General features: G+C 39.4%; 1 protein-coding gene across 2 annotated transcripts in view; it reads left to right on the top strand.

Annotated features, from left to right (window-relative positions):
• The window catches only part of LOC137345057 (clathrin heavy chain 1), a 92318-nt gene that overhangs the window by 35667 nt on the left and 43327 nt on the right, over positions 1 to 13324 (top strand). For both annotated transcript variants that reach the window (XM_068008479.1, XM_068008480.1), the window contains exons 4-9: positions 3764 to 4032; positions 4713 to 4874; positions 5684 to 5797; positions 6891 to 7064; positions 12200 to 12397; positions 12984 to 13184. In XM_068008479.1, coding sequence (XP_067864580.1) covers positions 3764 to 4032; positions 4713 to 4874; positions 5684 to 5797; positions 6891 to 7064; positions 12200 to 12397; positions 12984 to 13184 — 1118 coding nt within the window. The remainder of the gene's footprint in view (positions 1 to 3763; positions 4033 to 4712; positions 4875 to 5683; positions 5798 to 6890; positions 7065 to 12199; positions 12398 to 12983; positions 13185 to 13324) is intronic.

The raw sequence follows: 13324 nt of genomic DNA on the forward strand, positions 1-13324 counted from the left end.
GTGTCTTTAGCGATTGGTTTTCAATTGCACTAGACTTTAACTAGGTTTTAACTTTGAAAGGTGGTTGCAATTATCAAATCATTTATCTAATAGTCACCAGATTGCATTTCTTTTAGAAAACTACACTAATAGTTTCTCTCCCTGTTTGGTACTTCACTATAGCAAAGGCCATGTTAAAAATGGACTTCTTCCCAGTGCTTAAGATTATGGTTACTAATTGGTTTACTAATCTTTTTTAGAGAAGGAAACCTGCTGTCCTTACCAGGTCTGGTGCATATGTGACTCCAGTCCCACACCAATGTGGTTGACTCTTAACTGCCCTTGGTTGTACTGCCATCTTCTCAGTGCAACTGTTGGGCAATAAATGTCAGCCTTGCCAGCAACATCCACATCCTGAGAACAAATGAAAAAAATTCCAGGCATGCCTATGCTTCCAATGAAATGAAATTTCACCTTGTAAACAGTATCGCAGGTGAACTATGAATCATGCAGTTGGAATATAGACTGGAAATAGCACAGCCTGCTATGTTCTCCAGTGCAAAATTCAAGTTAAGTGTTGTGAAGCAAGTTTGTGGGGCAAAATAAAGAAATTGACACTTCTGTTTTTAATTCTCTGGTTGATTTGCTTAAAGCAAGTTGTGGATGGTTCAGGTAAATGTGTTGGCACAAACTTTAAACCTAGTTCCCTGCTCCTCGTAAGGTGCCTTTAGTTGCTACAGTGCAGCATACTGGCTATTCTGTTGGCTGTAATTAAAACAAGACCAGCTTATGTTTTTCTTTCAGCAGCAGTGACACTTGGTGTTGTGAACTGCCACTGGGTTCTGATTTTAGTCAGCTAAATGTGTCTAACCTGTCAATGCAATGATGTTACTCTATGAATAAAACCAATTTCTGTTTGCAACTGGTGTCGTGCAGATATAGCAAGGTAGGGAAAGTAAACTAGGGAGGTGTGCATAGGGCCACTCTAACTGCAGAAATAAATTAAGTGCCTTTAGACTTGCAACCTATAACAGTTGCTGTGTAGCTTTCTCTACTTGAAGGTCCTCATGTGAAATTGGATTCTCCAAGTCTATCTACATACTGCTGTAGGTCTTGAGGTGGTAAACATTGTGTGGTCAGCAGAGATTAAAAGCGCCATTGCAGTTGGCCTGAAACTTAAGCATATTTCTTTGACTTTTGGATTCTAGTTGCTGAATAGACTTGGTGCCTCGCTGGCCATTATCGATTTGATTCTTGCAGATCTTCAGTGGCATGAATTGCCAAGTTTCTTGGCTAAGACAAAAATGGTGTTTCTTGCTTATCAATAGGAATAGTTTTTGCTCGCATTTATCTTTTGTAGACTATGTTTAACGCTTCTACCATTTTTCAGCTGAACTTTTTTAAATGCCCAGTTAAAGAGCTGCTTTAAAATCCACAATACTCCTGTACAAAGAATTGAATGTTAACTTTTTTGTTACTTTTAAAAAATTTTCTTTATGCAGGGAGTGCTGATATTAGGAGCTGGTTTGGAGGAGTTACTGTTCCTGATTGAATTAACAGCTGAAACCAAAGCATCTAGGTTATCACATTGGCTCATTAGCTTTCCCTAGTTATTAACCCTGATGTCTTCCACTCTGTCTAAATGTATAATTGCCCCATATGATTTTTAAAAGCAAAAATATGGAAACTAAAAGATTCTTGGATACATATGGCACTCACTTTAGATATGTCTACTAGTGATGTGCATTGCCTGCTTCATGTATTAAATCCGCTGCTGTTACAGCACATTATAAAGTACAATTGGAGTTGAATCGACAGGACATAGGCCACCAAAGGTTAACTTAATTATAAACTTGCTTTTGTGATGCTTAATATCTGAAGGAGTTTGTTTTACTGATTCAATTACTTTGCATTTTTTTTACTGCTTTCTTTGTGTATAAGCAGATGGTGAGTTACTTTAAATCCAGACTCTTGGTACTGGTCCTGTTTATAAAACTTAACTGCCTCTTGAGTCTCAAGACCATCTTCATGCTTGAGACTTTGTCACATTTCAGAAATGTTAGCTGCTGTGGCAGAAGGCTAACTGTTCCACAAGTTGAAGGACCATATGTGCTGAACTTAAACAAAACTGTCTGACCTGGACATTTAAGAATTGCTGTATTTTTACATGCCTTTAACACCCTTTTTATGAAATCAGTGTAGTAATCTTCAAGCACTCAAATCTGAGCCAGCTGCAGTTCATTTTCCACCTGCATGGAGGGGCAAAAATATGGAAAGTCCATAAGAAGGCTCAGGCCTTTTTTATATAGAGCTGAATAAGTATTAAACTGGTTGAAGTTGTAAAACTTTCTGGCTCTTAACAGCTTGGCTAAAAGGGAGAAATAATAAATTTGAGGGAAAACCATTAGATGTGGCTATCTTTTGTAGCCTGAAGTTTGTCTTGAGCTGGACTTTCAACTTGCTAGATTCCACCAACTTGAGACTTTTTAGGCATTTTGTTTCCATAGGTCTGAAAGGGGGGGAAGAAAGTGTGGGGGAAGAGGAGAAAGGTGAGGGATTGCAGGTTGCACTTTATAAACTGGACCAGAACAGAGCTGTGAGCCTGAATTTTGCATCTTGATATGTAGTGTTGTGTATTACTGGATATTTGGGATGGGAACAAGCACTAAGCAGTTATGTTTTTTCCCTGTACTTTCTTGCACTTAAATGTGGTTTATAAAGCTGTGAGAAATATTAAGTTTTTCAGCCACAATTGAGTAAATGTGATGCCTTAATTTTTTTGATGTATTCAATACATCTTCAATTGTCAAGCTAAAACAGGAAAAGGAAGTTGAGTCCACTAGCATGGACCGAAACCTGCCCTTCCGTTAATGGTCTTGGAATGTCTAGAGACGTGCTTCCTATGGAATAAGGCTCGAAGCTGAATTTTTGGGAGGAAAATAGCAAAATTTTATGCTACAAGACAATGGTTTAACTTCATTCCTGACACTTGATGTGAATTGTGGGTAAGCTTTAGCACAGAATAAAACGTCAAAATGCAGTAATTCAACGAGATCTTTGGTATAGGGACTACTGTTTCCAATAATTCTCTTGTAGCCTTGGTCCACATCAATTTCTTGCAAGTGGGAAAACTTTAGCCTCTTTGAGTGCTAGTTATAGATGTTCCCATCCTTGAGTGCTGTGTTGTTGCTGTGCTCTAGAAATGCATACAGATGAATGTCTGGTTCAGACCTGCTACCATTCACATGTAATGCAATTTTGTAAAAGGTCATCTTTTTACAAAAGCATTAACTATAGACAGATACTGCATTGCTCTGGATGCCTTTATTATACCTGACATCAAATGCACAGCTTATAGGTCCCAAGATTCTTCAGTTCTTTGACCTAACCCATCAACCAAATTAATTTTAACCTTGAAGCTAAAATGAAATTTCTAGCTTTGTAACTTGTGCCTATGTACCATCTGCTCTGTGCTGCTAATCAGTAAGAATTTACTCAAATTGGCTTATTCATAATGGTATATTTCCATTGTTTTCTGGTTGAAATGTTGGGCATCAAATCTGCTAGATAAAGCTTCATTAATTCTCACCTGAACTTTGAAGGGAAACATCCAAGTGCAGTTTGCCTCTTAAAAGGTGACCAACTTGTGGCCATGGAAATTACTGGTTGACCAACAAAAAAGGCCTGAGAGGGCTATTGAGTGCTGAATAAAGATTGTAGAGCAATTTGGCAGTATCTGTTCAGTCCTAGTCTTTGGATTAACTATTTGTTCAAATTCCTACAGCTGGGAAAACACTGCAAATATTTAATATTGAAATGAAAAGTAAGATGAAGGCTCATACCATGGTGGATGATGTCACTTTCTGGAAGTGGATCTCACTGAACACGATTGCCCTGGTAACGGACACCGCAGTCTATCACTGGAGCATGGAGGGAGAGTCTCAGCCGATGAAGGTCTTTGATAGACACTCCAGTCTAGCAGGCTGCCAGATCATCAATTACCGTACTGATGCCAAGCAGAAGTGGTTACTGCTTATTGGTATCTCTGCCCAGGTATACCATACTTTCTCAGTACTATTGTCTAGTTTGGAGAATTCCCAGAATACAAATTTACATTTTCTTGTTTCCCAGTGGATATTTGCTGAAGATATCAATATTTGTCCAAGTGCATGTTGGGGTTTGTGATGGCATGGTATCCCTCCTGTATTAAATCTCATTGGTGCTTCTGCCCTTTGTGTAGTGCTATTTTAACAAACAAATGCTGGTTGTCTGTTTCCTTTGTTCAGTAACTGATCTGAACAGTGCTGCACAGGAGGAGACTTCTGAGATGAATATTGGTTGGGGTGGGGACAGGAGAGAAGAGCAGGTAGCTCGACCCTGCCAGGATGCTTAGAATCTTATAGGAGGCCATTTGGCCCATCATACCTGTGCTTCTGTATGATTAACTGTATGATGGTTTTGGGAGCTGGCCTTGTGCTTGGTCCTTTACAGCAGAAGTGGCTGAAAAAGTACCTGCAAAATCTATTTGGGGACTACAATGCTTTTCTCCATTGGAAAGCAAATTCATATTAAAAGCATTTCTGGTATCTAGTTCTGGAGCCTGAGACTTGAGTTATAGGGGCTTTAAATGCCCCTTTTGGCATCCTTTTTCAAACAAATTGAGGAGGAAGAGAAAGGAAAGCACACTTCAGGAGTTTTGAGTTCCTCTAACTTTCAATTTATTTTTAAAACAGCAAAACCGTGTGGTGGGTGCAATGCAGCTATACTCTCTGGACAGGAAGGTATCTCAGCCAATTGAAGGACATGCAGCAGCCTTTGCACAGTTCAAGATGGAAGGCAATGCAGAGGAGTCAACTTTGTTCTGCTTTGCTGTCAGAGGACAAGCTGGAGGCAAGGTGAGTCTGTTGGTGACATATGGTAGTACAGTACAGCTTTTAACCAGTTTGGTTACTGGGCAATTGCTGTCCTTTTGAATTAAGTTTCTAGTTTTTTTTCCCTTTGCAACCACCTGGGACTTATCAAAGTGGCTGGCTGCAAATCCATTAGCTAACACCAACTTGTTTTTAGCTTTGATATTTGCACTCTGCCAGTGGGGTATGTAAAGCAGAGCTTGGGGATAATGCTAAATGCCAGATATGAACCTGTCAAAGCACTCTGTCCATGCAGTTAAATTCTCCTGACCCTTTTTTTTGCTTTGCAGGGTTTTACTTTCTCCCTGACCCTTTGTGAAGGTGCCAGTTTGTTAGTTTAACTAAGTTGAATAATGCATATGACTGCAAAGTATCTAACAAATGGTTTAAAAACCATTTTGGGCCATACTTGAGGCCTAATGCTAGGATCTTGCCAGAAATGAGTTTGGACAGCCTCCAAATCTGAAGGGAACTTGTGCAGTGGCTCCACTGTACTAGTATAAATATGGCTTTGTAAAACATTGTAGTTTGATTCCCAGCAAAACAAAGTGCAGAAAACTTAAGCATGTCACACTGCCAAGGTAAAAATACTTGGCTAGACAGCACTTAATATTCATTCTAGATTGGAGCAATGACAGTTGATGTGGAACAATGATGTGGAAAAATACTGTAATAAGCCAACATTGAATTTAGTCTTCTAGTAAATACACTAGTGTTTAATGGGTTCATTACTGCTTGGGCATCCACTGCCTGTATGTATGCTGCTAATATAAACTTGCCTGGTTTCCTTGTAGCTTCACATTATCGAAGTGGGTACTCCTCCTACAGGCAACCAGCCCTTTGCCAAAAAAGCAGTGGATGTCTTTTTCCCACCAGAAGCACAAAATGACTTTCCTGTTGCAATGCAGGTAATGTAAAAATATGCACTCTAGAGAAATTGTACATAACATTGCTACTTTAATCCTAGTTTTCCCCAAGCTAATTGGGTGGGGTTCTATGTTGTGGGATATGATCTGAGCCACTATTGCCAGTGCTGGTTTATGAAGCTGATAGTCCTGGGTAGTTTCAGGAAAGTGAATATTTTATCTGCATGTGGTTTGGGTTAAACATTTCAGCTTTGTAAGCAAAGTCAATCACACATATTCAATGAATATTTATTTAAAATGCTTGTGATGGTGACCCCTTGTACTTCTATTTAGTGCATGCTTATGTATCTTGGCTCAAATGAGCTGCTCAATATACTGGCTAAATGGTATTTGTCACTAGGTTGACAGCACCAGGGTTGGACTAGTGAGGCTCTAACTGGATGAATAGATGCTCATTGCCATAAACACTTGGTGTTACAATATACATGCAAATTCTAATGTATGAACATGCAGAAAATAGTACATAGGCCTTGCAATGTTATGGTGCTTGGAGACATAACTGCTGTCAGCACATTATAAATTGTACTGGCTTAAATATCTCAATGAACTTGAATTCTATGAATATTCCAAACTAAGACCACTGCAAATCAAATTCTTGCTGTCAAATGTTGAAATTACACTATTCAAGTGCAATAACCTTCCATTTGCTATGCAGTAAAAAACATTTTTAATAAACTTTTCTCCTTTCCTTCATTTAACACTTAAGGAAATGAGGATTGAACTAACATTGCATTTTAGACTTGGGTCTACCCTCGCCCTCTGATGTATGGTGTACAGAGGAGGTAGACGGCATTTGGGAGACTTGGCCTTTTCTACCAATGCTTCCAGTACAGATCAAGCAACTGAGCTGCAATTGGTTCTTTGTGGTGGGATAGTTCCTCAAGATGCTGCATGCAGTAATGTAGCTAAAATCTGTTGGGTGAAACAAATTTGGAGACTTAAGTTTGATTCTGTAGATGGCAGGTGCTGTAACTTTCTGTAGTTACATACAGTATAGAAAGCTTTCATAATTCCACTGTCATCTCAAAGGTGCCAGACTATAAATTAATGGTCTGTCTTTCTATTTCCTGAAAAGATAAGCACAAAGCATGATGTTGTTTTCCTGATCACTAAATATGGATACATCCATCTCTACGATTTGGAGACTGGTACCTGCATCTACATGAACAGAATCAGCGGTGAGACTATCTTCGTTACAGCAGGACACGATGCTACGTCTGGAATAATTGGAGTGAATAGAAAGGGTCAGGTAGGAAAACAAATGTACTGAGATGATTTGGAAATATTTGGTTATTGTAATATATAATGAAACACTTGAAATGAGCAAAAGCTTCATGAAAAATCAAGATTGAAGCTTACCTAGTTGTAACTTCAAAGCAGTTTTCTAAATATAGATTTCTTGTGCCTGCATTTAGCTTGAAGCCAAGTAAAACTTGAGGGGTTGTGGTGATTCTCATCTATACAGTTTTCTCCTATCCCATTTGAGATTAGGCATGGATCCATCCTTGACTTGTGGGTGAGATGACTTGCTAGAGGAATTTTAGGCAAAACTATTAGATTTGGTAGTCTGAATATACTGTCCCATACATTAGGATTCTGAGCAACTGATTATTCAGGTTCATTTATGTTGACTGTACTCCAGATCCTTTCCAGACTGTGCATTAAATTCTTCATAAAACAAATGTGCTGAATCAGTGCTTTGAAAATCTTGTGCTATTTGAAATAGTGGCATGGCCGGTGCTTGTGCTAATACCCCATCCTTGTAGCAAGCAACACTGCCAAGTGTATTTGCCTGTTAAATACAGGTTACTCTAATGAAGTGTTGTCAATTATCCTGAGCTCAAGGAGAATTGCCACATCCCATGGCTTTCCACTTGGTCTAGATTGCTAGCTAGGAGCAAGCAAGCTCCTAGATCCTAGAACCATCTTCACTGTCAGTCATTGGGACTACTCTTGACTTGATTGCTGCCAGAGTATGTCCATCAATGGATTCTCTTCCTGCCCCCACAGTTACCTTGAGTCCTCTGTGGATGTATAATTTGCTACCTCTTATCTGCCCCATGGCAACATTATCCAGACATGGAGTCAGCTTCCATATGTATGCTGATGACACCCAGCTCTGCCCCTCCACTACCTGTTAGACATTTGTCTTGAATGAGCCACTTTCCTCCAGCTAAACATTGGTGAGACAGAAGCCATTGTTATCCCCCACCACAAACTCCATACCTTTGCCACACTCAGGCTGAACCAAATTGTATTCAACCCCATATCGTAACAAAAGACTGCCTAATACCATCTTTTTATTGTCCATTTCTGCCCTTGCCGTAGCCTATCTGCTGCTGGTCCAATTCTGGCCAGCCTCCCACTCCACCCTCAACTTAAGCTCCTCCAAAACTCTACCATGTACCACTCATGCATCAATCCTGTACTTGCTGACCTACATTGGCTTCTGGTCCACCAATGCTCAAAATTCTCATCCTTGTGTTAAAATCCCTTCATAGCCTTTCCACTCTCTAATCTCCACCCCAACTCTTCCTCTAATTCTGGCTTCATGCATCTCACCTATTGCCCCACCATTGAATGCATAGGCCCCATGCTCTGGAGTTATATCCCTAAAAATCCATTTCCCCCTTGAACCTCAAATCCTCACCCCTCCTAATATCTCATTTGGTACAGCATTAATTTTTTCCCCTTGCATCACTGAAGTGCTGTGATGGCTTATGTTAAAGGTGCTATATAAATGCCAGCATGATATCTGAAATACCATATGCTATAAACTAATGTGGCTCCTTTTTGATAGTTAAACTACACAAATGTATTAGCTGACTTGGAGGCTTTTGTTCATTTTAACAGTCTGATGTCAAACTGAACAAGCAATTTTATTGGCAAAATGCAGCTCCTGATCAGTTCAGATGCCAGCTTATTGCTTCATAATATATTTGCTTCTTTTCACTTTAAATGACTGGGAAGTTTCTTTGCAGTGATCAGGCTGTGGTGATTACATTTAGTATTGCTGTAGAATGTATTTTGGTGTTCACAGGGTCCTGTGCTCCATGCCATATTTTCTGGAATGGTGATCAATTCAGACCAGAGCAAATCTATTAGCTAGTGACATTTCGTTGTAGTTCTATACATTGGAAGGAAACTCTTAAAAGCAGTGATTTTGTTTTGAGCAGTCTTTCACAATTGTACTTAAAATTACTAATGGTTACAAGTATTTAGGCAGCAGCATGTTTTGAGCAAAGTGTTCTGAGTCAATTGAACAATTTTTTTAACATTGTAGCAGAATTAAAAATTCATGTGGAAAGGTGGTGTTGGTGGTCTTGTATTTAACCAAAGGTCGTCCTTTTTTTGCGTTGAGTGGGGAAGATGAGGTGGTTCCTTGAATTATAAAATTTCCCATAATTTCTGGGCCCTTGTGCAGAATATCAACAAATGTCATTTGGATTTAGTACAAAAATATTTGAAATGTGGCAAGCCCTCCATTTTTCTTAAACTTTTTTGTTGCATGTGGATCCCATTTGCAGTAACCATGTTCTGGAAGCTGGTGTCTGGAAGTGAGCAGGAACTTCATTTTGCAGAGTAAAATTGGAGGCTTGTTTTGGTTTGACATTACCAGGCTGTTAAAATGATTACCAAAAGCACCCCATATATCAAACTTGACATTGTGTATTTATATTTCCTATCAAAAGGAAGCCTGAGAGGATATTGGCTGCAGACACAACTTGGGATAGGTGAAGAAATCTTAAGATTAGTTTGAGTCTGCAAGCACTGTTCTAATTTCCCTGTCTGAAATAAGTGTCAGGTTTGCCTGCAGTGTTAGTTAGCACACATCTGGAATCCCCATCACCTTGTAGAAAAATGAATTCAGTTGTAGAAGGGACTGCACCTTTTTTAAACTAAGTCTCCATGAACTCGAGGGACAATTCCAAAAGAACTGTTGCAGTATGAGTAACAGTGGTTGTTTGAGAGCTGCAGCAGTTCAGTGTTTGGAGTTCACAAAAATGACATTCCAGATGGATGAAGTTGCTTTTTTTGCAGTTCAACCAAACTTCTCCCTTCCTCACCCTATTGTCCCACCACCCTCAGCCATTTGAGGGGCATTTTCCTGCCCTTGTTAAATTGGTCTAAATGTTGAGTTGTGCTTCTTCTGACTTCAGATGTTCTCAAAAAATCCAGCATGTGTACAAGAAAACCCAGTTAAGTGAAGTACCATTTGATCATGTAAAAATGTACTCCAAACATAATTCTGTTTACATGTAATCCTGACCAGACACTTCCTGGGGAAAGGTTTGACTCTATATTTAACTAACTATATACACAATTGACATTCCTTGGTTTACCCTTGTTCTGTATTCTCCATTTTAGGAGAAAAGATGGGTGACTTGCTTCAGGTCTGAGTGTTGCTGCATCAAACTCCACTAAATGCACGAGCAGCCTAGAATTTTTTCCCCCTCATGGCTTTCTATAATTGCATAGCCAGTGGTTCAACATATAGCTGTAATGTTGCAGCTCACTTCTATGTTCTAATTTCCTCTGTCTTGTGCACTAACTTTGCAAGCTTGGTAATGCAACTTCCTGCCTTAATGCCAATAAGCAATTATGCTAAAGTTCACCATGCTTGTGGATTGAATGCATATTTAGACTTTAGATTATAAAATATTTTGTCTGGCAACTAAGTATTTGTCTTGTATTTTTGTGGAACAGGGGGCAGAATCTGTACTAGGCATCATAAGGGACAGGTGTTGGCATTAGTTGCTTAAACAATTTTTGGAGCTTCAGCATTCCACATTTTTTCTTTACAATAAAAAACATACTTCTGTTGAGGGTTAATGGTCAGATCTGCCAATGTAAACTTAGTTTAATTTTTGCAAATTTGCACTTTCTGTGCAAACTAATTGTCACTTATCTCTTGTGCAAGGCATTCCAGAAACAGGCTAGGATCATGGCTCCAGTTTGGCCATGTTGGTAGATTAGATTAGTATTTGCTTTGCTATTGTGACCTTGAACTTCCTTTACCATTGCATTTTATATCCTGCTCCAGTTCCCATCTGACCATAAGATTTTAATGAGTTTCAAAAATTGGGATTCTGGATCTAAATTACATAATTTGCATTAAAAATGCATATTTTTAATCATAGAAGCCATGGACTGCATTGACCTCAAGGCCCCTTCTGCCCCAAAAAACTGCCTCAGTCCCAACCAAATGAAGCCTCCTTGACAGACTTAATCGGGAGTTCAAAAAACTCAAGATGCTGGTAGACTTATTACTGGAGACTGGAATTCTTCCCACTTCACTGACAGCTGCTAGTCAGTGTCCTAATGAGTAGGCTGCTCCTAGCTGGACAAACCACACAACAAGCTTGCTACTGACAAGCTGCAGGGTTTTAGCTGGCTTAAACTCTTAACAGCTTCCCAGCACACATTGTGGCCCCTGAACTTTTGATCTAAACAACCATGCCTGCTCCCATATTGTGTAAATAGTTTTGGTGTACTTTGGAGGTGGGTTTCTGCATGTATCTTGACCCAAAAGTAATAGCTAAGCACTGATGTGGGCAACCTGTTTCTGCCAATGTGTGCCTCTTATCAGCCAAACAGTTCTATTGGTTTTGTTTACTTCCTTGCACCCATGTGATGGGGACCAGCTGAGTTAGTTAAAGGGGTGACATTTATCATGCAAGTGGCCTTATTACAATTCCCCACACAGGAAGCATTTGTTCAAATTTAATAAAACTAGAACCATATGAAATACTTGAGCTTTGTAGGGTGATGCTTGAACAGTACAACTATTTGAATAGTTGTAATGCCTCCTTGTGAATTGGTGACCTAAGGAGGTGCTGAGCAGGTGCAAGTTTCCCAGAACCTGTTCTTTGAGCTTTATCCCAAAGATGTGTATCTTCTACATTATCCAGAGACATGGAAGCAAATCACACATCTAATACATCTTGCAGCAGACTAGAGCTAATCAGCCTGGTATGTATTAATGCTATGATGAAGCAGCTGGATTTGGCTGTGTTGCTGTGAGAAGGCACTGAAAGGCTAAACAGTCCAATGGTATGTTGCAAATTTCATTTGAGATGGTGTTTGTAGAAACTTTGCATTTGAACAAATGGTTTCTTTGGAGATGTAAAATGTTGGATTAAACTGACTAGAATTAATTTTTGATTTTACTGAACATAATTTCCATGCAATGGTATTTTCCCCCACATGTTGTCAATAAAAATGGCCTGTCTTCTAGTGTGACTATTGGTATTTACCAGTTTTCCACTTCAAATGAAGTTTCAGCTTATCAAAGTTGGAATGGACAAAATACTCTGCAGCCAGCTATATTAAATAAAATGGTTTCCTAAAATGCTAGTATTTAACAACTGTCTATTATTGCAGGTGTTGTCTGTCTGTGTTGAGGAAGAGAACATCATCCCTTATATCACCAATGTGTTGCAGAACCCAGACCTTGCTCTGCGCATGGCTGTGCGCAATAACCTGGCTGGGGCAGAGGAACTCTTTGCTCGCAAGTTCAATGCTCTTTTCTCTCAGGGAAACTATTCTGAGGCAGCAAAAGTAGCTGCAAATGCACCAAAGGTAATGCATTATACAATGCAGTTCAAATGGAATTGTGGGAGGGTGTTGAGTACAAAAATTTTACTTGTCAGGAAATGGACCAAATGTTCACAACTTGGATACAACTGGTATATTTATGAAATGTGTATGGTGGGATGATTTGCAGGAAATTAAAGCTGCTTTAATTTTGTGCTACCAGTGGCTTATCCCTAGATGTAGCAGAGCAAATAGCCAATAAATCTGCACTAAGTTTAACATTGGTCCATATTAATTGTGCTAGGAACCAAGTTTTGGAGCATGCATGTGCAGTATTTAGTGGGTTAACTTCATTTAGTTCTTGATGTAATACTGATTCTGAACCTGTGGCTGTTTTTTAGTGTAGCCTGTCATCTAAATCAGATTTATCAATCATAATGCATGCACTAGTATGAGCTAAATCTGTTTAGTAGTAAATGTAGTAATTTTTGATCAAGAACATTCATTGACCATTTTGGCTTGTCTTGCTTAACAGTATTTCACAATTGTCAGCATTCCTGTGAGCATCATTCACTTAGCTATAAATTTGATGTGCCTTTCATTTTTAGATGTCTTGTTTTTTTTAAACCAGGGTATCTTGCGCACTCCAGACACAATCCGGCGTTTTCAGAGTGTACCTGCTCAGCCAGGACAGACCTCCCCTCTGCTTCAGTACTTTGGAATCCTGCTTGATCAAGGGCAGCTGAACAAATTTGAGTCTTTGGAGCTATGTAGGCCTGTGCTACAGCAGGGCCGCAAGCAGTTGCTTGAGAAGTGGCTGAAAGAAGATAAGGTAACGCTTAATTGACAGATGGAACTCCAATTTGGGTTCATCCCAGGCAATAGTCCTTGCACAGTCTGTTGTGGAATAAGTGTTTGAACTTTCTGCAATTGCATTATCAAGTGTGATGTCCTTGTGCTCAGCTACATGCT

Source organism: Heptranchias perlo, chromosome 28 (assembly GCF_035084215.1).
Source record: "Heptranchias perlo isolate sHepPer1 chromosome 28, sHepPer1.hap1, whole genome shotgun sequence".
Classification (NCBI taxonomy): Eukaryota; Metazoa; Chordata; class Chondrichthyes; order Hexanchiformes; family Hexanchidae; genus Heptranchias; species Heptranchias perlo.